Below are 21,871 nucleotides of genomic sequence, written 5' to 3'. Positions count from 1 at the left end.
TTCCAGGGGATCTGATACCCTCTTCTAGCCACTGTTGGCATCAGGCACACACATGCTGCACATACGCACATGCAGGCAAAACATTCATACACATAAAATAAGTAAATCTTTCAAAATATAACAGAACGTCTATTCGCAAATCACTTAATCACATTAAGAATCACATACATTCTAGCAATGAGTTGAAGTGTACAGGAGGGCGGGCAATGTGTCAACACTGCCCTCTTCTGGGAGAAGCTAGACTTTGGGATTGAGGGGTGCTGGGACTGGTCCCTAGTGGATACTGAGAAACGACTTCATTGTAAAATTCAACTGTGTTTCTTGACTTCATCCTTTTGCTTCCAAGGCTTTACCAATCTCAAAAGGTCAAGCTGAAGATTGGTTCTTCCATCAGCTCAAGCTGGGAAGCTTCAGCAGATGGAAAAGTATTTCATCAAAAGGTTCTTGTGCTAAAGGCCAGCTCCTATGGAGAGGCGACAGACAGTCCTGGGATTAAATGAGAAAGTGGAGAGACACTGTAGACGCTCAGCCTATGTTTGTGTTTGTCTTCCAATGCTGGGGGCAAACACAGGGCTTTGGGCATGCTGGGGAAGTGCTCTACCACTGGGCTACATCCCCAACTCAAGGCCTGTGTTTTCTGAGTTTATTTTTAAGTCATTAATCTGTAAACCTGTGCTTTCAAGAACTCCAGACCCACTGGGTTGCTTCTGAGATCAAGGCAGTTGTACCCTTGTGCCCCAACATACTGCAACTGATGACTGCTTCCAGACCGGTCAGCTGTGAAGGCCAGAACACTGGGACATCCTCAGGCCGACACTCCACATAATTCCCATAGTCAGGTTTGGACAGTGCCTTGATTCCCAAGAGCTCTGCAGATGGAAAAAGAAAACAGGATTCCTCTGGTTGGTACTATCCACATGGATGCACTAAGTACTTTATGGATCTTTCTCCTAAAGAGAGTTGGTTGTAGCATTATCTTAGATGGAAAAGGAGAAAGAAGAGGAGGGACAGGAGGAAGAGGAGGAAGAGATAATGATGGCTCGGAGCTGAAGTTTTAACAGATAAGGATGTTCTGTAACTTAGGGCTCATGTTGGCTGGTATAATCCGACCTGACATCTCAAACTGCACGATGTGGTTTCTGGAGGGAGTCTATAGTGCGTCTAGCTCAGTACTGGCCTTGTAGCACAGATTCCTAACAAAGCCAGCATTGTGTGTCATCTTGATACAGACTGGTTAAGTTACACAGCTGTAACCTCTGTTATTGCTATCAGCAGTCCTGGCCGGGCTAGCAGTCATCAGCATGCTGCCGACGGTGGTAACGAAGACAGCAGAGATGGATGTGTCGGGACCAGTTCACCCACATTAATAAGACAAGTCAGTAGACATCCTCTGGGTGGTCCTGAGACAGTTTTAGGTGAGGAAGGTCAGTAGTGCTGATAGTATTTTCATAGAATGTCAGGTCTTTGATGATTCTGTTGACTACAAAGCTGTGCAAGTTCAAGTACACAGATCCTGGCTCTCACCCAGGCCAACCCCAAGCTCTCCTCAGGCCCTCTGGGAGCTCCAAGAGGCCTGGGCAGCATCCAGACTTTTGACCTTCACCCTTGGATCTGTTCATTCACTCTCAGGCTAAGTTAATACTCATGGCTTTCAGTCCAAATGTAAGTTTGAGTTTTATTAATATTATCCTGTGTGTGTGTGTGTGTGTGTGTGTGTGTGTGTGTGTGTGTGTATGTGTGTGAGAGAGAGAGAGAGAGAGAGAGAGAGAGAGAGAGAGAGACAGACAGACAGACAGACAGACAGACAGACAGACAGGGGTTATGTGCCATAACACGCATGCAGAGGTCAGAGGACAACTTGAAACAAAGAGTCCCATGCAACATGATCCAGGGGTCATGTGAAGCTCACAGGAGTGTTGTGTGCATCACAGATCCTCAAGGTCGGGCAAGGTGGCAGTGTCTTAGACTAGAGGTCACCTGGTACGGCCCTCTTGTCCTCGCCCCAGGCCCTCGCCCCTGAGACTTCCCTAATAACAGCATAAGCTCCTAGGTGCTTCTCAGGCCCATGTGGGAATCACAACCTGGGTGGACACTGACCTGGGTCACCAATGTGGATGGGTTGTCCTTGCTGTCCTCCCAAGGAGTGTGTGGCCTGGAACAGCGTTTCCAGCTTGTCCTTGGGAATGGGTCTCATTGTGACCACCAGAGGGCAGCAGAAGCCAGCAATGGTGGCACATGGCACTGTCGTCTGAGAAATCAAGCGAACATGTAAGGGGAAGAAAAAACAGGAATTAACCCAGATTCAAGCCCCAGGCCTCACCGTTCAAGCTGCATGAAGCAAGAGGTTCCAGCAGCTGCTGTAGGAGCCACACTGATGGGGTGCTTGGTTGATAATGAGTAACTCAAAACTGGGAGGGGGGGGATCCTGATTTTTTTATCTGTCAACATTTGACACATCTTCTAAGCTGGACAGAGTAGTATTTTAACCACATAAAAGAAAATTTATGGATGGCATGTGTGTGTAGTCCCAGCATGGGGGGAGGGGGCGCTAAGGCAGGAGAATGGAGAGTTTCAGCCTTGACTACATGGGGAGTTTTAAGGTTAGCCTAGGTTACACAGTGAGAGCCTGCCTTAAAACATAAACACACGGAGGGGGGCAAAGAGGTGAGGGGAAGAGAAGAAAAGTAAATGTGCCAAAGGAAATCAATACTATTCCAGATGTTCACATGTAGTTCCCAGAGCGTTCCACGGGGAAAACAGTCTGCTTTCCCAGGGACAGCGAAGAGGACAGAGTGGCAGATCTTTGTCGTTTTGGAGTATCAGTGTATAGGATGTCTTTGAGAGTCTGACAACTGTACTGTGATACGAATCTGTCTGTGAAATACTCTGTCAGCCACAATGCTACAGGATCTGTCGCCAACATTCAGAACTGAAGGAAATACTAAATTTCTGCAGAGGTTTATAAAAACACACACACACACACACACACACACACACACACACACACACACACACACACACACACACACACACTCTTCCCCATCCAGTCTCACAGGCCTCTGGTTTTTTTTTTGTTTTTTGTTATTTTTTTTTTGTGTGTGTGTGTGTGTGTTTGTTTGTTTGTTTTGGACCTCAGTAAGTCTGTGAAGTTCTGACAGAATCAGAGGCGAAAGGGAGCAGATCACCCCAGGAGGAGCCGCTGTGGGCTCCACTTCTGGACTCCACAGGGGAGGCGCCTGTCCCCGGATGCCCCAGCCCTCCCTTGGCAGAGTCTGCACAGGGTGACCTGCGTGACTTTGGCTTGTGGCACATTTCTTCTCCCCCTGCAGTGGGCGGATGGCAGGTGTAGGACACAGCCGGGATCATGATCCACTGGGACAGCCTCGGCTGCCACTTAACTGGCTTGCCATCGCCACCCTGGCCATAGTAGGGTGAAATTCTGGTGTGCTGCCAACCTGGTGTCTGTATGTCAGCACCTAGGACAGAGAGGGGCCGCATGTAGGCCACTCGCAAAGCCAGGCGGTGCTCCTGGGGACCGAGATACCTCTGTCTAGGTCTGTACAGGTCGTCAGTGGAATTCAAGTTGGCTATACCCACCTCTCTCGGGATCTAAGGGCGGTGGGGTCGGGTGGGGTTGCTGTAGACTGAGAACTGTATGGTAACCATGGGGAGGGGGGCAGTGGGGTGTCATAGATAAATGATAGGCTGTAAACGTCTCCTGTGGACACCTGTGCCTCTGTGCAAAGCTTTATTCAGTCACCACACCAGCCGAGAGTGTGGTTCCAGTTGGCTCTGGGACTTGGGCAAGTCCATGTATCTCTCACCCTTTAGGTTTTTTTTTTTTTTTTTTTTTTTTTTTTTTTTTGGTTTTTTGAGACAGGGTTTCTCTGTGTAGCTTTGCGCCTTTTCCTGGAACTCACTTGGTAGCCCAGGCTGGCCTCGAACTCACAGAGATCCGCCTGGCTCTGCCTCCCGAGTGCTGGGATTAAAGGCGTGCGCCACCACCGCCCGGCACCCTTTAGGTTTTATTTCCTTCATTTCAAATGAGGGGCTTTGCTGATGAGTCTGAGTAGCCTCCCAGTTCTAACCTGCTACAAATAACAGTGGGGCCCAGCCAGTGCCAAGGGCTCTGCCCTCACCCTTCGCTATTGCTCCTTGAAGGGCAGTGCAGAATGTGGACACTTTTGTCTCTGACCTGATGCAATCCAGGCCTCTCAGACAGGAGCCAAAGGTGGACACTGTAATAAACAGTGTCTAAGATGAAATGTCCAGTCACTGAAAGCAGGGAGGCCTGGAGGCTGGTCCTGTGCACAGGGAGGCCTGGAGGCTGGTCCTGTGCACAGGGAGGCCTGGAGGCTGGTCCTGTGCACAGGGAGGCCTGGAGGCTGGTCCTGTGCAGAGGGAGGCCTGGAGGCTGGTCCTGTGCAGAGGGAGGCCTGGAGGCTGGTCCTGTGCAGAGGGAGGCCTGGAGGCTGGTCCTGTGCAGAGGGAGGCCTGGAGGCTGGTCCTGTGCAGAGGGAGGCCTGGAGGCTGGTCCTGTGCACAGGGAGGCCTGGAGGCTGGTCCTGTGCACAGGGAGGCCTGGAGGCTGGTCCTGTGCACAGGGAGGCCTGGAGGCTGGTCATTTACACAGGGAGGCCTGGAGGCTGGTCATTTACACAGGGAGGCCTGGAGGCTACTGATATGGAGAGTGGGCACTCAGATTTGTCCTAACAGCACCAGGGAGGGAAACAGTGGAGCAAGGACTGGTCTTCCCCCACTTGACTGGTCTCAGCTGGAAGAAGAGATCATTAACTGAGCCACAGACAGTCCCTAACAGCACGGCTGTCCCAGGAGAGGCCACCCTTCCGTCTCTGTTAATCTTCAGTGCCCACATCAAAACTGGGCACGGTGACACCCTGCACTTGTAGTTCTAGCACGGGGAGATGGAGACAAGAGCATCTCCAGGACTCTCTGGCCAGCCACACAGCCTTAACCAGTGAGTCCCAGGTCCCGGTAAGAGACCTTGTCTCAAAAACCAAGTTCAGGCCAGTGAAATGATTCAGCAGGTAAGGCATCTGCCGCCATGCCTGATGATTTGAATTTGGTTCCCAAGACTCACATGGTGGAAGGAGAGAACTGATTACTTTAAGTTGTCCCCCAACCTCCACATGTGAATTGCACTACCCGAATCACCCCTTCTCCAAACAAGTGTAATTTCACAGAAAACACCGTGTACTGACCTTGAAGAACACAGGTTGACCTTTGGCCTGAACACACATTCATATACACGCGTGTGCACCCATGTGTGCATGAAGCATATGTACACGTACACACACACACACACACACACACACACACACACACACACTCCCAATGGCTTTGATTGACTCAGCTGTAACAAACTTCTCAAAAGGGCCACACGGAATGCTATAGCCGTATCAGAGGTGGGAAGGAGAGAGGCTGCCTCAGAGGCTAATGGCTTTACCTGGGAGAGCGACCGAGCTGGGGCTGACCTTAGTGTTTCTGCTTCCTGTACCAATGCTCTCTCCACCACAGGAAAATACAACTCCATCCACATTTTCAAACCATTCTGTCCAGGGGTGTGGCCTTACCTTGTATGCTCCTGCGTGGTTTGGACCTGCTGGGTCTCTTCTGGGGATCCCTGCCTGCTCCAAGGCCTTGTCTATGGAGAAGCTACAGTCCATGATGAAGGTCACCATGTCCTTCAGCTGCTCTGAGTACTCTTCCAGTGAGGCCAGGATGCCTGTGCAGGTGCCAAACTCATATTTCTGGAACTGTGGACAGATGGTCCTGGGGACAGAAAGCAATGCTCACAGGCCCCTGGCTTGACCATGGTGCCCCAAGGATGCACTTTTTTAAAAGGGCAGTGGAGGGGATATCTGAGGCTGGCATGTCTAGAGAACTTGGTTTCCACCTACAGGCTTGGCTAGTGTCCCCAAAGCATGACCGAATCAAACCTACTGAATCTGCATGTACATAACACACGCTGTGGCTCCCACCTTCTTCAATTTCCTGAACCTCAACATGAGATCAGTCAGACCCATAAGAATAAAATGCTGGACTTTCTGCCATGGAGGGAATGCTAGCCGACCCAGACAGAGGATGGTGGCCTCAAGGAACCTCTCAGAGTTCACAGGTCAGAGTTCACAGGGTAAGGCCTCCATAGGGGAACTCTCCTGTGAGGTTGAAAGCCCCACGTGGTACAAGCCCCACCTCTGCTCACCCCACATCATTTATCAAGTCCTCCCTCCTTTCCACACACATGCCAGGGGGAGGGGTTGCAGGATGGCCATGTTGTGACTCCACCTTCCAACACCTGCTACACGGAGCAGCAAGTGTCAAGATAGTGGAGAGACACAGGACAATGAGAAGCCTTCCTCTTCTATTATGCTAGTCTGGATCTCAAGTGTCCCCCAGAAGTCCACGGACTGAATGCAAGACCCCAGCCTGTGGTGGTAGTGGCAGGTATGGACCTTTAGAAGAGGGGACTAGTGAGAGGAAGTTAGGTCATTGGGGACATCCCCTTGAAGAAGAGGATGCTGCTTTCCCATTGTCTTTCTGCTTTGTGAGCAGCTCTGCTCCATCCCATGTTCCCCGCTATGCTGTGCTGCCTTGCCCACAGGCCCAAGCAATAGCCAGTTGACCATGGACTCAAAGCTCCAAAGCAGTCAACCCAAACAAGCCATTCTGTCTTTATGATGTTCGTCTCGGGTATTTTCTCCTAGTGTTGGAAATCTAACAACCCACGAAGTGGGAGGAGGTGTTGGGTCTTGAGGCATAAATAGGAGTTTACTCATTGGATAAGGAGGAGAGCACACCTAGGCAGAGGGGGTACAAAGTGTGGAGGCACTGAGTGTGGGAACCATGGGCAGTCTGCACCGGGAGACTGGCAACACAGGAAGTACTGGCTCAGGCCCTAGCAGCATTTTCGAGTGGCCCTCTCATCCTTGGGTCTACAGAATGATAGTGGGAAGCCTTCTGTCTGAGGAGAGAGCTGGGGGTGCCCTGAGTCTCAGAAGCTGAGCTGGGGCCAGGTCACCACTAGTATTAAGATGGGGCTGAGGCACAAGGCACAGGCAGGCCAGGGAGAATTTTAAATAGTAGAGTCACGTGATCAGATGTGGACTTAGAAAAGGCCACTTTTGTGGGTGAGCAGAAGGGGGTCACAGAGGGAGGAGAGAGTGAGAGGAAGATGAGCAGTTCCGGTGTCTAACAGTCAAGGTCAGAGAAGGTGAAGCCCTAGCTAGCCTCGAAAAGGAAGCTAGGGCATGGTGGAGAGGCACTGAGGCAGGGTTTCCAGGGCCACCTATGGGACTTGCTGTGCCACGCCCTTATTGTGACATCTAGTATCCCCAGTGGACGCCTGACACCAGCTAGGCTCAAATCCTCTGTATCTTCTTTCCCCTGTATCTCTACACCTGATGTTTACTTTATAAATCAGATTAGCAGTAATTGTAATGATACACTGTCATAAAAGTTATTTAAAACATCGAGTTATTTATTCCTGGAATTTTCCATGCAATATTTTTAGACACTGGTCACCCGTGGGTAACTGAAACTGTGGAGGGTGAGCAGGAGCTGAGAGGGACATCTGCTGTTTAAGAGTATGGGCAAACATGCACAATATAAATGATATTTTCTTCCGGGGGTTCGTGATGCAAGCATTGTTCTTTTCTTCTTAATCCTGTGCAAGGGCTTTCTGGTAGGAATGGAAAAGTGACAGGTGGCAGCGCCTGTCACAGTGAATTTTAATTGTCAGTTCGACACTATCTAAAATCACGTGGGAAGAGAGTCTCAGGTTGGCCTGTAAGAGTGTCTTTGGGAGAGGATACTGATTAATTGAAGTGGGAAGACCCATCCCCTGGGGGTGGCACCATTCCCTACGCAAGGGGATCTTGAGCTGCATGAGAGTGGAGAGAGCAAGAGAACTGAGCACAGGCATGCATGCATTAGCTTATTGCTCTTGGCCCAGGCATGGTGGCACACACCTTTAATCCCAGCATTGCAGGAGACAGAAGCAGACAGAGCTCTATGAGTTCAAGGCCAACTTGGTCTACACAGCTAGTTCCAAGCCAGCCACAGGAGATGGGTCTTCCTATCACACACGCGCACACACACACACACACACACACACACACACACACACACACACACATATTACTGCTCTCTTCTCTTGAGTATGGATATAATGTAACTGACTGCTTCAAATCCCTGTCACCCTGCTTCCCTGGAAACTGTGACCCAAAATAAACCCCCTTTCCCTCAGTTGCTTTTGTCAGCATATTTTATCACAATGATAGGAAATGGAACAAGACATTGCCCACAGGGTTTCTCCAGGCTTGGGGCAGGGGCAGGTGTGGACTTGGAGGACAGAGTATGGAGTAGGAAAGACAGAGAGGGCAGCTTGCTCCTGAGCAGTGGCCATGTGATGCTCCATGTCGGGACCTGTGTGGTCCCTAAGGCTGGATCAATGTATCTAGGAACAAAGGGCCCAAGCTGCAGCATCTTGCCACGCTTGTGTCTACCATAGCATAGGCTCCTTACCTTCCGTCTGGAACAGTGCTAAGGCGCGGCAGTATCTTCTCCGGCTCACTTCGGCCCAGCAGGGGCAGAGGACCATGATTGGCCTGGCAGAAGCTTTCAAAGGCTGGTGCTAGGGATCTGGGTAGGACCACCACACTAGCTGGTTGGAGTCCTGGGTTGGGTGGGAGATGGGACAAAGGCACACTTGGTTGATGCTTGCAGATCCTTGTTAATTCCACCTTTGATTGACTTGTTTGAGATGCACACAAAAGTGTACTTAAGTATGCAGTGTAGCTGTGTATATGGAGGAGCACACCTATAACCTTAGTACTCAGGAGGCTGAGGCAGGAGATCACAAGTTTAAGGTCAGCCTGGGCTACATAGTGAGACCCTGTCTCAACCAACCAACCAACCAACCAACCAACAAACAAAAAGTATACAGCTTAGGACTTTTTACACAATCAACACATCCACCTAGCAAGCACCCAGATTGAGAGACAGCACAGTTAGCTCCTCAGAGTCAACACCCTGGCTGCTCCATCTATGGTACCATTATTCTAACTTCTAACCCACACATGACCCATCACTGGACTTCGTATAATGGAACCATATACCATATATATTTTAAGTCCTAATTCTTTCACTAATATCTAGGAATTGACCAGTATCATTGCATTTAGTGACAGTCTGTTCACGTGCTATGGTGTGTGGTAAAATTCACACAATGAGAATTGACCCTTGTCTACTGGGGAGGGAACTTTAACTTGGGTTATTGCAAATGGCACCACCACGAGCGTTACAGAGCATGCATTTGGGGAGTATACAGTGCTCTCCTATTTGACAATCACCAGGGCTTACAGTAGAAAAACTCAGTCAGCTTTACTGGACATTGCCCAGCAACTTCCCATCGTGGCTCTGTGACTGGCACAGCCACCCATGATGAGCATCTCTGACACTCGGTGCTGCCCATCGTTCTCATTTTGGCAGTCTTGGCAATTATGTCATGAGGGTCACACTGTGGCTGCGATGTGTCCTACTGGTCACCTGTCTCATCACACGACAAACTTGAGGAGAGAAGGACATAGTTCTGGTTCATAGGTGCAGTGTAGCTGTGTATATGGAGGAACACACCTATATATAACCTTAGTACTCAGGAGGCTGAGGCGGGAGAGGGTACGGCAGCAGGAGGTGGCTGGTCACACTGTGTCCACACTCAGGAGGCAGAGAGTAAAGAAGGCTGGTATTCAGCTAGGTTTTCCCTTTTTAATCAGTCCAGGGTCCGTGGAATGATATCACATATATGTAGTACCCTAAAATCTGCCTACCTCTTAATCTAGAGAACCCTTCATAAACATGCTCAGTTTCCATGGTGATTCTAAATATCATCAAGTTGACAACCAAGATTTACCATCATATGCATCTTGCCCGGTGATTGACATGGCCCAGTGCCTCTCATCTGTGTTTCTGTCTTTTGGCTAATCTTTTACAGATGTTGACCGCTGGTGTCTTTGGTCTGTGCAGATTGATTGCTGGAGTGGGCACATAGTCTCAACAAGGAGGTGGAAAAAAATCCATTTGCATACTGTGAGCTCCTCTGAAGGCAAATGGCCATCCTGGGAATTAGAAAATTCTCTGGTTTTGGATGCAGATAGCCCTGATCTTGAATCTTGACGTTCTCCCCAGCTCTGTTACCCCAGTGTAGTGGCCTCAGTTTTCCCACCTGGAAGCTGGCACTAATCATGTATACCTCAGAGAGACCTCCGTCAGTTACGCTCTGTCAACATCACATCATTGTTAAAGGGACAATGGCAGATAACAAAGCAGTATGTTCGACGTGGTCTCCTATAAAATTTTTGATGAAAGAACTCAAAGGGAATATATCTGCATAATAATCATGACTGTCTCCTGGTGACAAGACTACAGGTGACTTTGATGCTTTTCTCAGTGTTATAAAACTAAGATTGGGCAGGTCCCCAGAAGTTCATGAATTGGAACTTTGGTTCCTCTTCAGTGGCCCTCAACCTTCCTAATGCTACAACCCCTTAATACAGTCCCTCATGTTATGGTGACCCCCCCAACATACAATTATTCTATTGATACTTCACAACTGTAATTTTGCTAGCTCTTATGAACTGTAACGTAAACATCTGATATGCATGATATCCAATATATGCACAAAGGGGTCGTGACCCACAGATTGAGAACAGCTGCTCTGTGTGGTGGTGGTGGGAGGTGGAGCCTACTAGGATGTTTTTGAGCCATGGCTGCAACCCTCATTGAAGTTAATGCCTTCTCGTGTGAACTGGCTTTTCATTCTCATGGAACTTGGCTTAGTTACAACAAAAGCAGTTGCTGGAAAGTGATTCCACCATTCCTGCTTGCCCTTCGGCACATAGAGGCTGGCCTTCTGCTTCCCACCATGAATTAAAGCTGTATGTTGCCCCTGCTTGATTCTGGCACCAAGCTCTTGGACTCTCCAGCTTCCCAAATCATGAGCTAACAGAAACCTTTTTTTTTTTCAAAGCTGTGGACCAAACCCAGGGCCTTGTACTTGCTAGGCAAGCACTCTACCACTGAGCTAAATCCCCAACCCCAGAAACCTTTTTTAAATAAATGACCTACTATGGTGAATCAACTTGATGGGATTTAGAATCACTATGGAAACAAACATCTGGACCTGTGTCAACTAGGTTCATTGAGGTGGGAAGACTCACCCTAAATGTGGGTGGTGCCATTCCATGGGCTAGGGTTCTGGACTAAATAAAAAGTGGGCTGAGCAACAGCATTGATCAGTCTTGGCTTCCCGGCTGGCGATGCCATGTGATCATGCTCCCCCTGTGTCACCTGGAGCTGTGAGCCACAGCAAACCCTTCCTTCCATAAGTTGCTTCTGTGAGGTATTTTGTCACAGAGACAGATAACCAACACACCAGATATCAGCTGTTTTGCTACAATAATGAAGACAGAGACCATACTCCAGACAGAGCTGTGTTCTACTGGAGAAATAACTTTGGAACAATTTTCCTAATGGCCAGATGTGTTCCATGAACCCATGGACATTTCTGGTCTACAAGAACACGATCAGCAGGCATGTACTGTGTGCTTATGGTGGTCCAGGTTGCTCTGTGCTAAGTGATTTGTGAACTCTTCATCATGGCACTGTACCCACTGGGTCACAAGCTCTGGACATTTGTATGATGGGTCCAAGACTTCCTCAGAGGAGAGGGGTGGAGTAGACATGACCATCTCTCTGGGAAAAGCCCAGGACCAGCAAGTGGTGAGGTGGTGTTGGCACTCATCACCTCAAAACCCACAGTGTCTGCCAAAGTTGCCAACAAGCTTTCCAAGGGAGGATGCCTCGGGCACCGCAGTAGCCCAGAAGAAGAGGGTGTGCTTGCACTTTTCAAGCAGGCCTAGCTTGACTGCATGGTGACCTGCACCTGTGGTGAGGTGTCAGAAAGAACGCCAGCTTAAAGGCCTCCCTGGCTCTCCACTGCCTCTTCCCTCCAAAGCCTATTGTGAGGACAAATTGGATTTTTAATGCAATAAATCAGGGAATAAAGCTCCTTTGTTTCCTTTTTAATTAAATGCACTTCGGGAGCCGAGTTTAGGTTTTGTTCATCTGCACTGAGGGAGATGAATAGAAAAGTCCTGGGTTGTCCCCATTAGCAACACAATATGAATAGAGGCCTTGAGGTCCCTCTTTAGAGGGTGCAGGCAGACCGCACTTCTAGGTGAGGGTGCTGATTCATGCATCCCTGGGGCTCTCAGGTTCCACTGAAGGTCATGACACTTTCTCTTTGTGAAGAGAAACTGAGTGATTTATTTGGAGTCTTTTAACCAAAAATCAATTTTTTAACAAGAAGAAGAAAGAGGGGGGACCCCTTTAGTGCTCCTAATGACACTTAAAGCCTTTTACACTGGGCTCTAGGCTGGAACATGTGCCTTCTCCTGATGGATTATTCTACAGCAGCAGTTGTCTTGGAAGAAACTCACCAGCCCACATAGTCCTCCAGAAGGCTCCTGTGGAGGAGCCTGTCCCATTTTTTATTTGGAAACAAGCCTGGTAAGGTCACATAGTTGACTCATAGTGGACCTCTAGTGAGGAGCAAATCTGGAAATCCACGCTCTCACTGTCCACCCTGGGGGCCCACGGCCTGAGCTGTTCAGACCCACAGCCTCCTTGAGGTCCCAGGAAGCAGTCCCTGTCTGGGGTGACACTCACATTTGCTGAAGATGCACAATGGCTTTGCTAGACCTTGGGAGTCTTCTATATAAATTCTGCTTCCTGCCATTCGTGTACTAATGGGCCACCTTCATTGGCTCAGGCCTTAGCCATGTGACTTTTTTTTTTTTTTTTTTGGCTGAGAGGACATCATCTGGGGTGTGAACAGTCTTGAACCATGGCTTACATATCTATCTTAGTGGACTGCTTTCTCTTGGAGTCCTGAGCTACCAAAGAAAGAAGCCTGGCCACCATGTTGGAGAGAATTCTGGTTTACCTTTCTCTTGTTGTGGTGAACACTGTGACCAAAAGAAACTTAGGAGGAAAGCGTTTAATCTGGCTTACACTTCCAGGTTACAATTCATCATTTAGGGAAGGACAGGGCGGGAACCCAAGTTAAGAACTGAAGCAGGAACTGTGGAGGAATGCCAGTTTTCTCATATAGTCCAGACCCACCTACCTAAGGATGGAGCTGCCCATAGTGAGCTGGGGTCTCTTAACTCAATTAACGATCAAGAAAATGCTTCCCCGGATGCGGCCATAGGCAAATCTGATAGGGAAAATTATTCCACTAAAGGTTCCCTCTCCCCAGGTGACTCTCAGCTTTGTCAAGTGGATAATGGACACTAACCAGCAGAGAAAGGCTCCACAAAAAGAAATTTCAGGCTTTCTGGTCCAGTCACCCCAGTGGTCATCAGAATATGAGGGAGGAGGCGTCTTGGATGGTCCAGCCCGACGGTGCAGGCAGAGAAACTACTCCACCAAGGCCAGCCTCAGTTGCAGACTTGTGAAGATTACGGCTCTATGCCATTACTCTTTAGGGTGTTTTGTTGTGTGATGATAGGTAGCCATTCACCCACAAATAGCAATAGAGGCCTGGCATGGCAGTCTGCTAAATAAGAACTCTTGTTTTAAGTACACTAAGCATAATGCATAGGTTTTTCCTTTGGTGTTTGTACCATAACCAGAGAAGTCTATGGACTATTTGGTTTTGTTTTGTGGTGTGAGGGACAGAACCCAGGGCCTTGAGCACAGTAGGCAAATTCTCTACCACACTGAGCTATATCCTAAGCCCTTAAATGTTTGTTTGTATTGTGAAATATTGGTGGGACCTTAGGTCAGCGATGTATCAAATGCCTGTGTGTGTGTGTGTGTGTGTGTGTGTGTGTGTGTGTGTGTGTGTGTGTGTGTGTGTTTCAGGACTTTGGGAGTGCTGGGTGTCATGCCTATAGGACAGTGGAAAGATAGGTACTACACATAGAATAAGGCCAGCCAAGGGTAGGGAAATTTGATCCCGATCAAGATCAACTTAGAAGGCTCTGTGGCCTGTGGCACTTTCCCTGGGAGGGGGCGGGATAAACTTTTGTTTTGCTTTGTGTTTTGAGATAGGGTCTCACTAAACAGTCCAGGCTGGTCTGGAACTCACTATGTAGCCAAGGCTGGCCTCAAACGCTCAGCAATCTTCCCACCCAGTATCCAAGATGCTGGGATTACACGCATGAGCCACCACGCCTAGCATAAAAAAAATCACTTTATGGTTGGAGTCTGTGGGCAGTTCTCGATATGGAGCTGGGTAAGCAAGCAGAACTGGATGGCCCTAGACCCCTCCATGAGGTTTCTACACCTCAAATGCAGTCCAAAATGGTAGGCTATTCTGGGAAGTTAAATAGTGATTAGACATAACCTAATAACATTTTATTTTGACTGACAGAATGTGTGTGTGCATATACACATATTCATACATATGAGTGAGCACACACACACACACACACACACACACACACACACACACACACACACACATACACACACACACGCACTCACATAGAGTAGCCAGGCATGGTTACTATCTGTAATCTCAGCACTCAGGAGGTGGAGTCAGAAGGATCATGATTTCAAGGTCATCCTCAGCTACACAATGAGTTTGAATTCATCCTGGGCGAGCTACATGAAACCCTGTCTTAAGAAAACCAACCGAACAAACAAGCACTCACCCAACTGTCTAGTCCCGCTTACCTTCAGTCATGCTGGCTGTGTTTCTGATGTGTGCTGCCGTTGGCAGACTCCTTAGGGCAGAGGGAAGACGGGACCTCAGAAGAAGTGAGAAGGGCACCATACCATCCCCAATGGGCTGCAGGGAACCTGTATAATGGAGGAAGAGGTTAGAGGCAGTTTCCCGATAGGCAGAGTTGGTGTTGGATGCTGTGTCCTGGACTATCTACGGCCAAGCACTCTTGAGGATAAGTCTCCCCGCCTCCATCAGTTCTCAGTGTCCAGTGAGAAAATCCCTAATGCCTGTGACTTCTGTGTGCTCTTCTACCCCACCCTGCAGTGTCTTCTACCTCACTCTGAGGGCTTCATGTTCCACGGAAGCAGCTCAGAACCCGGGGTTCTGCAAAGCAGCCAATAGGCTGGGACAGGGCCTCCTTGCTCTCAGAACATTCTTTGAACAGTCTTGTGGGACTGGATCCACAGCAACCTAATGTTCTACCTGACTTTGAACTCCACTCTCTCCCCAGTGTCTCTGGTAGGCAGAGACACTTCTTAGAGTCCTTCCACAGGCTCCAGAGCACCCATGACAACCCAAGTATGCAGTACACCCCAAAATTCTCTCCATGGACCAAGTAAATGAGGGAATGGCATTTACCACTGCAAATGAAACTCCAGCTCCACTAGCCATCGCCTATGACTTTTGATGTTTAGTTCGGGCTTCTTAGAAGGTAGGAACTTGGTGTTTTGTTGCTCATGCCTCCCTCTACCCACAGTGATTTATTTGGGTCTTGGTAAATGAATAAATGCTGTAAAATTTAAATATAGAATATGTTTTTAAATTACAATGAAAAGTTTAAAACTTGGGACTTGAGCAATTACTCAGTTGGTAAAGCGCTTGCTGTGAAGGCATGAGGACCTGAGTTCGGATCTCCAGCACCCATGTAAAAAGCCATGCACACAAGAGTGTGCTTGAAAGTGTGTGTAGCACTCGGGAGGTAGAGAGAGGAGGAACCTGGGGCTTGCTGGCCAGCGAGTCTCACCAATCAGTGAGCTCAGGTTCAGTGAGAGACCTTGTCTGGGAAAACAAGGTGGAGAGTGATTAAGGAAGACACCCAACCTCTGGCCTTGATGCACACGTGCATCCATGTGCACACATCGCCCCCACACACGTGTGAATACACATGAACACATACACCACATATGGAGTTTAAAAATTATTTTTAAAACATAGAAATGGTCTCAAAGCTGTAGGAAATCGTGCCTAGAAAGAAATCTTGTAAGTTGATTTCTAATGTGGCACTGTGTGTTCAGATGGATTAGCTACCAGCACCGACTTCTGGCCCACGTCCTTTTATTCAAATAGGCCACGTACCTGGCATAAGAACACAAAAGCCAGTGTTTGTTGGATGACTGGCTGAGTGCAGAATGGAAGAACCCACGGCCCGAGAGCAGTGTTACAGTAAGGAATTTAGATAACCTGATTTTCCACAACTATTTCTATCAAAAGAGATATACTCAGTGGGATTCAAAACCACCAATTTGTGTTTTCAATTCTAGCCAATCTCCTAGGTAGAAAGCCATGTAAGTAAGCTTCAGGTCTAATTTAAGAAAGATTTGGGCTTGTATAGAATCCCAAACAAACAAAAGAACAAGATTGCTCTAGGAAGAAGAGAGGTGCATTTAAAACCGACTTGAGTACTTTGCTTTAATAGCTGCAAACAAAGAGGACACAGAGAAGGGAACAGTCAGTCCTGGCTGGGGTGGGGTCAGGTGAGGTTGAATTCCAGGCCCCAGTGGAAGGCAAAGCTGAGGCCTAAGACAGCTGCTTTGGCAGACTGAACCAGTGCTTGTCTCCTGGGCTGGCAGGCCAGACTCCAGCCCAAGCAGCCAGTCAGCAGCTGAAGTCCTAGATGTCTGTGGTTCCCAGAGTCACTGCAGGGGACTTAACACCTCCATCTGGCTCTCAGTAAAGGCCAAAGACTTATTACCACACTGCAGATGGCAGCCAGAGCCTCTGGTCTCAGCTCCATGAAGCTGGAGGATGAAAGACTGTGTATCAAACCCCACTGAAGCAAGACTCCCATGAGACCTGACAGCAAGTGAAAGCTGGGTTAGAAATCAGTTACAGCTTTAGTCTAGCTCCTGGGGGATGTTGCCTTCCTTCTCTTTATTATTATTATTATTATTATTATTATTATTATTATTATTATTATTAATTGTTTTTTTTCATGACAGGGTTTCTTTGTGTAGCTTTGTCCTGGAACTCGCTTTGTAGACCAGGCTGGCCTCGAACTCACAGAGATCTGCCTGCCTCTGCCTCCTGAGTGCTGGGATTAAAGGCGTGCGCCACCACCGCCCAGTCAGCCTTCCTTCTCTTTATTTCTCCATCGTGTTAATAGAAATATAAGAAGGTCCTCGATTGATCTCCCAACTCAGAAATAAATATGGGTAGATAGAAACCTGTCCCGTGAAAAGCACACTCAGCAGAAGGAAGAAAGCAGTGTCCTATCTGGCAACTAACTTCCTATCTTATGGGTTATTCCCTGAACAGGTTCAACAGTCAGAGACTGTCCACTCACAACAAATGATAGCAGCTGCCCTGGGCACCTACTGTGTGCCAGGCACCATCTATTGGCTATTTACAATAACCCCCAAAGAAAGGTACTCTTAAACTCAGTGTAGACAAGGAAACAGAGGCTAAGGGAGGTCCAAGAAGTTACATAAAGTCCCATAATTAACGGGTAGAGACCTAATCCAAACCAGATTTCAGTTCATGAGTTACTGATAACTACCTACCCACATCTATGTATTTATGTATCTGTGTAATCATCCATCCATTCATCATCCATCCATCTATCCATCCAACCATCTATTCATCCATCCATCCACCCATCATCCATGCATCCATCCATCCATCTTTCCACCCATCATCCATCCACCCATTATCCATGCATCCATCCATCCATCCTTCCACCCATCATCCATCCAGCCTTCATCCATCCACCCATCATCCATCCATCCTCATCCATCCATCCATCTATCCACTCACCCAACCATCCATCCATGGTACTAAGAATCTGTGTATCTTAGCACAGACCATTCCCTTATTAACCACAACATGATTGTAGGGCCAGAGTCCATATGTTTCTTTGAGGACTGAATACCAAACTCCCTTGGCTTTCCATCATGACCTCTGGTAAACCCACTGCTGGATGTCCCAGGTGTCTCCATTCTCAGTATCCTCCTCTAGAAGTGAGAGGAGACAAGATCCAAACAGTGAGTCTGGGCTGAGTTCCAAGAAGCCACCTTCCTATCAAGGACTCTCTCTTTTCCTTTTAGAGAAGAACAAACCATCAAATCAACAAATACTATTCCTTGGCATCAAAGATGCCAATAATGGGCCCCAAAGACGATCATTCTCTCAGCTGGGTCTGACACATCTAAACTCCAGAGTAAAAATATCTGGTCCACCCCTATGGTAGATGACTGAAATTCCACCTGCACAGAGCCACGCCTTTGCTTTATTCAAGCAATTCAATTCTAGGAACGCATCCTAAGATATTTTCAAATAGCAAATAAAATCCCAGAGTACATGGCAGTAAGTTTGTCATATAATTTAGAGACAACTAAGTAAAAGTTAATTGAACACACCCAGGACTGGTCACATTGGAGATTATGTATGTATTTATCCTAGTCTTTTTTTTTGTTGTTGTTGTTATAACAAAATGCCCCAAACTGAATAGCTTATTAGAAAAATATAAGTTTAATAGTCAGGCATTTGGCACATATCTTTAGTCTCAGCATTTAAGAGGCTGAGGCAGAAGGGTTGCCAATTCAAGGCTAGCCTGGGCTACATAGTGAGTTTGAGGCAAGCCTTGGCAGTGTAGCCAGATTGTCTCTGTCCAAAAAAAAAAAAGCAAAGCAAAATGAAATCTAGGCTTATTTGACTGGAAGCCCAGGACCTTGCAATGGCATCTGCCTAAGACTTTCCTGATGTACTCTGACAGGACAGAGGGTACCCTGTGGCAGGGCAGAGATGTGTGCTGTGGATATCGCTCTATGCTGTGAATATGTTGCTCTGATTGGTTAATAAATAAAGTGCTGATTGGCCAGTAGCAGGCAGGAAGTATAGGTGGGACAAGCAGAGAAGAGAATTCTGGGAAGTGGAAGGCTGAATGAGAGATGCCAGCCAGGGAGCAGCATGTAACCAGCACACAGGTAAAGCCACGGAACATGTGGCAACATATAGGTTAACAGAAATGGGCTGAGTTTAAGTGTAAGAGTTAGTCAATAGTTAGCCTGAGCTAATGGCCAAGCAATTTTAATTAATATGAGCTTCTGAGTGATTATTTTATAAGTGGGCCGCAGAACTGCGGGGGTGGGGGTGGGGCTTGGTGGACCTGAAGAAAAACTTATCAACTACAGATGTGGTGAGACAGAGAAAATGTGCTAGCTTGGGCCTTTCTTCCTTTTCTTGTGAAGCCACTAATGCTACCATGGTGGCCTAATTACTTCAGAAAGGTCCTGTCTTCAAATACCATTAACATACAATCTGAGAGATTAAATTTTCAGTTTGTCAACTTCAGAGGGTAATGTAGTTTCATTTTGTTGCTATGATAAAATTCCCTGACAAGAAGCAATTTAGGGAGAGAAAAGGGCTTGTTATTCCATGTTATAGTCCATCATTGGTAAATCACAGAGGCAGGAGCTTGAGACATCTGGTCAACCATGTCCACAGGCAAGAGCAGAGAGAAATGAATGCACTTATGCTGCTTCTTTGCTGTTCAGCTAGCTTTCTTCATTTGTACAGTCTGGGGTCCAGCCTAGGGAATGGTTCCATCACAGTGAACTGGGCCTATTAAAGATCCAGGCAACCCCCCACAGACATGCCCACAGGGCAATCTGATCTAATAACTCTCCAACTGGGACTCTTCCCAGCTTATTCTAGATAAAGTGACATTTAAAACTAACCAGCTTGCTTGTGATTTCAGAAGTTTAGTCAATTATTGTCATGATGGAAAGCTTGGCAGCACACAGGCAGACATGGTGCTGGAGAAACAGCTGAGAGTTCTACATCTGGATCCACAGGCAGGAAAAAGAGAGAGACTCTGGACTTAGAGTGGGCTTTTGAAACCTCAAAGGCCACTCTCAGTGACACACTTCCTCCAACAATGCTATACCTAATTCTTTCAAATAGTACCACTCCCTGGTAACCGAATATTCAAATCTATGAGCCTATGAGGGCCATTCTTATGCAAACCACCACAGTGACCTAGAGTGTGCTCTGAAGTGAAGTTGGATGGGGCAATATTTGTGACCCAATCTTAAATTCTTTCTTATAAACTATCTACAGTCTATATTTATACAAATTGTGCCAGTGTTCAAGCATAGTACATCCATCCATCCATCATCCATCCATCCATCCATCCATCCATCCATCCATCCATTCATCCATCAATGCATCTATCCATCCACCTACTTATCCACCCATCTATCCAAACACTCATCCATCCACCCACTCATCTATCCATTCATTTATCCACCCACCCATCCATCCATCCATCCATCCATCCATCCATCCATCCATCCATCCATGCATGAAGTATCATGGTGAAACTGCAAACTGAGGGCAAGTTGGATTCTGACCCTAGCTGTCCACTTACGGGGGAATCACTGATCTCTTTTATCTGTTTTATCATCAGTTCCCTGGGATTACTAATAGTATGATCTTCAGTAGCTGTGTTCAGACCTAATGAGTTAGCGCATGTGAGGTTCTTGGGTCACTTCCTGGCCTGGTTCCCATTTAGCCTTGCAGAAGCGTTGCCTTCATTTGTTACTCTGTGTGCACTGTGCTGGAGACACTGCGGTAATGTGACAGCCACAACCTACGCCCATAGGGATTTACCATTCCAGAAGACAGACATTAAACACATAATTACCATCATGCCTGTCTCCTGTGGAGAGAAAAAAAGTAAACAGTTAGCTGCAATATGATGTGCTTAGCATTCCTAGGCTACACGGACTAGAGCTAGAAAAGAAGTTGAGTCCAAAATGGTGAGTAGGGGGTTCCTTGAGTAAAAATGAAAGACCTTTTCAGCCTGTGGACAGAAGAGACGGTAGTAGGGAAGTTCATGGAGGGACCCAGCTTTCTGTGCATCTGTATTTGACATGCTGGCGGGGCTGGGTGGCAAGAGCAGGGGCACCAGCAACAGCACCCAACACACAGGAAGCACTTACTCTGTGTCTCCTGTCAAGGAGAATGGGTACAGAAAGCATCACTCACTAGGACCCCTGAGAGGAGGCAGCCAGAGAGGCAGGAGAGAGGCCATGGGGCTGAGCAGTCTGAGGCAGCACGTGTTTCACAGAGAAACCAGTGGTTCAGAGAGGTCAGGGACTATAAAGCACAGCATGCCTTCCCTGGGCCATAACATGCTCTTTTCCCACACCACCTCATCATGCTCTCCAACAGCAAACACAGAGGACCCTTATATCGACGTAGAACTGTAGCTGGGACCTCAGCGGTCCCACGCACAAACTAGGAGACACAGGCCATTTCCTGGATGCTCAGGCTAACCTAGAAGACTTGTTTACAAGAACTAAGAATTTGCAGTGTTACAAAACTCCATTTCTGGTTTCCATAGCTGTCCCCTGGACCAGTTCCCCAGAGTCCCTCCACGTGACAACAGGCGAACAGAACGAGTAGGTGTTCAGACCTTGTCTCTACTCATTAATTTCTGTGGTGGGAGTTGCTCAGTGTTTGCCAAGAGAGTTGCTGGTGGTAGCCTAAATACAACTGCAAATTTGCAAAATAAATGTTGCTGTAAGGAAGAAGGCATCCTAACTGTACAAACATTTCATTAAAAATGTCATGACAATAACAGAGACAAAAGATCAGGGAAACACTGGCAGTCATAATTAGCATTTGTTTATTGAATAGGTCAGATTTGAGTGCTCCCAGTATGAAAAGAATTGTTAACAAACAAATATTTCCCATCAAGACAAACAGTGGTTCCTTCACTGTCCCTTTGATAAAGGATTCAGTCCTAAAGCCTTTGGGTGGAACAGAGAGAGGTAGGAGCCAAAGGTCAGGGCAGGGGACAGGAAGTCATGGTGGCCCAAAGCAGGGTAT

The 21,871-nt window shown here is 47.6% G+C and overlaps 2 protein-coding genes across 8 annotated transcripts in view; one reads left to right on the top strand and one right to left on the bottom strand.

Moving 5' to 3' along the window:
* Window positions 1-21,871, bottom strand: part of Dglucy (D-glutamate cyclase) — a 132,693-nt gene that overhangs the window by 33,402 nt on the left and 77,420 nt on the right. For all 7 annotated transcript variants that reach the window (XM_052738781.1, XM_052738783.1, XM_052738777.1 and 4 more), the window contains 5 exons: window positions 14,767-14,892; window positions 8,548-8,698; window positions 5,595-5,793; window positions 2,098-2,248; window positions 747-869 (listed from right to left, as the gene is read on the bottom strand). In XM_052738781.1, the coding sequence (XP_052594741.1) occupies window positions 747-869; window positions 2,098-2,248; window positions 5,595-5,793; window positions 8,548-8,698; window positions 14,767-14,866 (724 nt within the window). In that variant the 5' untranslated portion in view covers window positions 14,867-14,892. The remainder of the gene's footprint in view (window positions 1-746; window positions 870-2,097; window positions 2,249-5,594; window positions 5,794-8,547; window positions 8,699-14,766; window positions 14,893-21,871) is intronic.
* The window catches only part of Gpr68 (G protein-coupled receptor 68), a 106,097-nt gene that overhangs the window by 69,324 nt on the left and 14,902 nt on the right, over window positions 1-21,871 (top strand). The window lies entirely within an intron of this gene.

The sequence above is a fragment of the Peromyscus californicus genome, unplaced genomic scaffold, assembly GCF_007827085.1.
Source record: "Peromyscus californicus insignis strain IS unplaced genomic scaffold, ASM782708v3 Scaffold_15__1_contigs__length_86483966, whole genome shotgun sequence".
Taxonomy (NCBI): Eukaryota; Metazoa; Chordata; class Mammalia; order Rodentia; family Cricetidae; genus Peromyscus; species Peromyscus californicus.
This window is presented reverse-complemented; position numbering and strand designations above follow the sequence as displayed.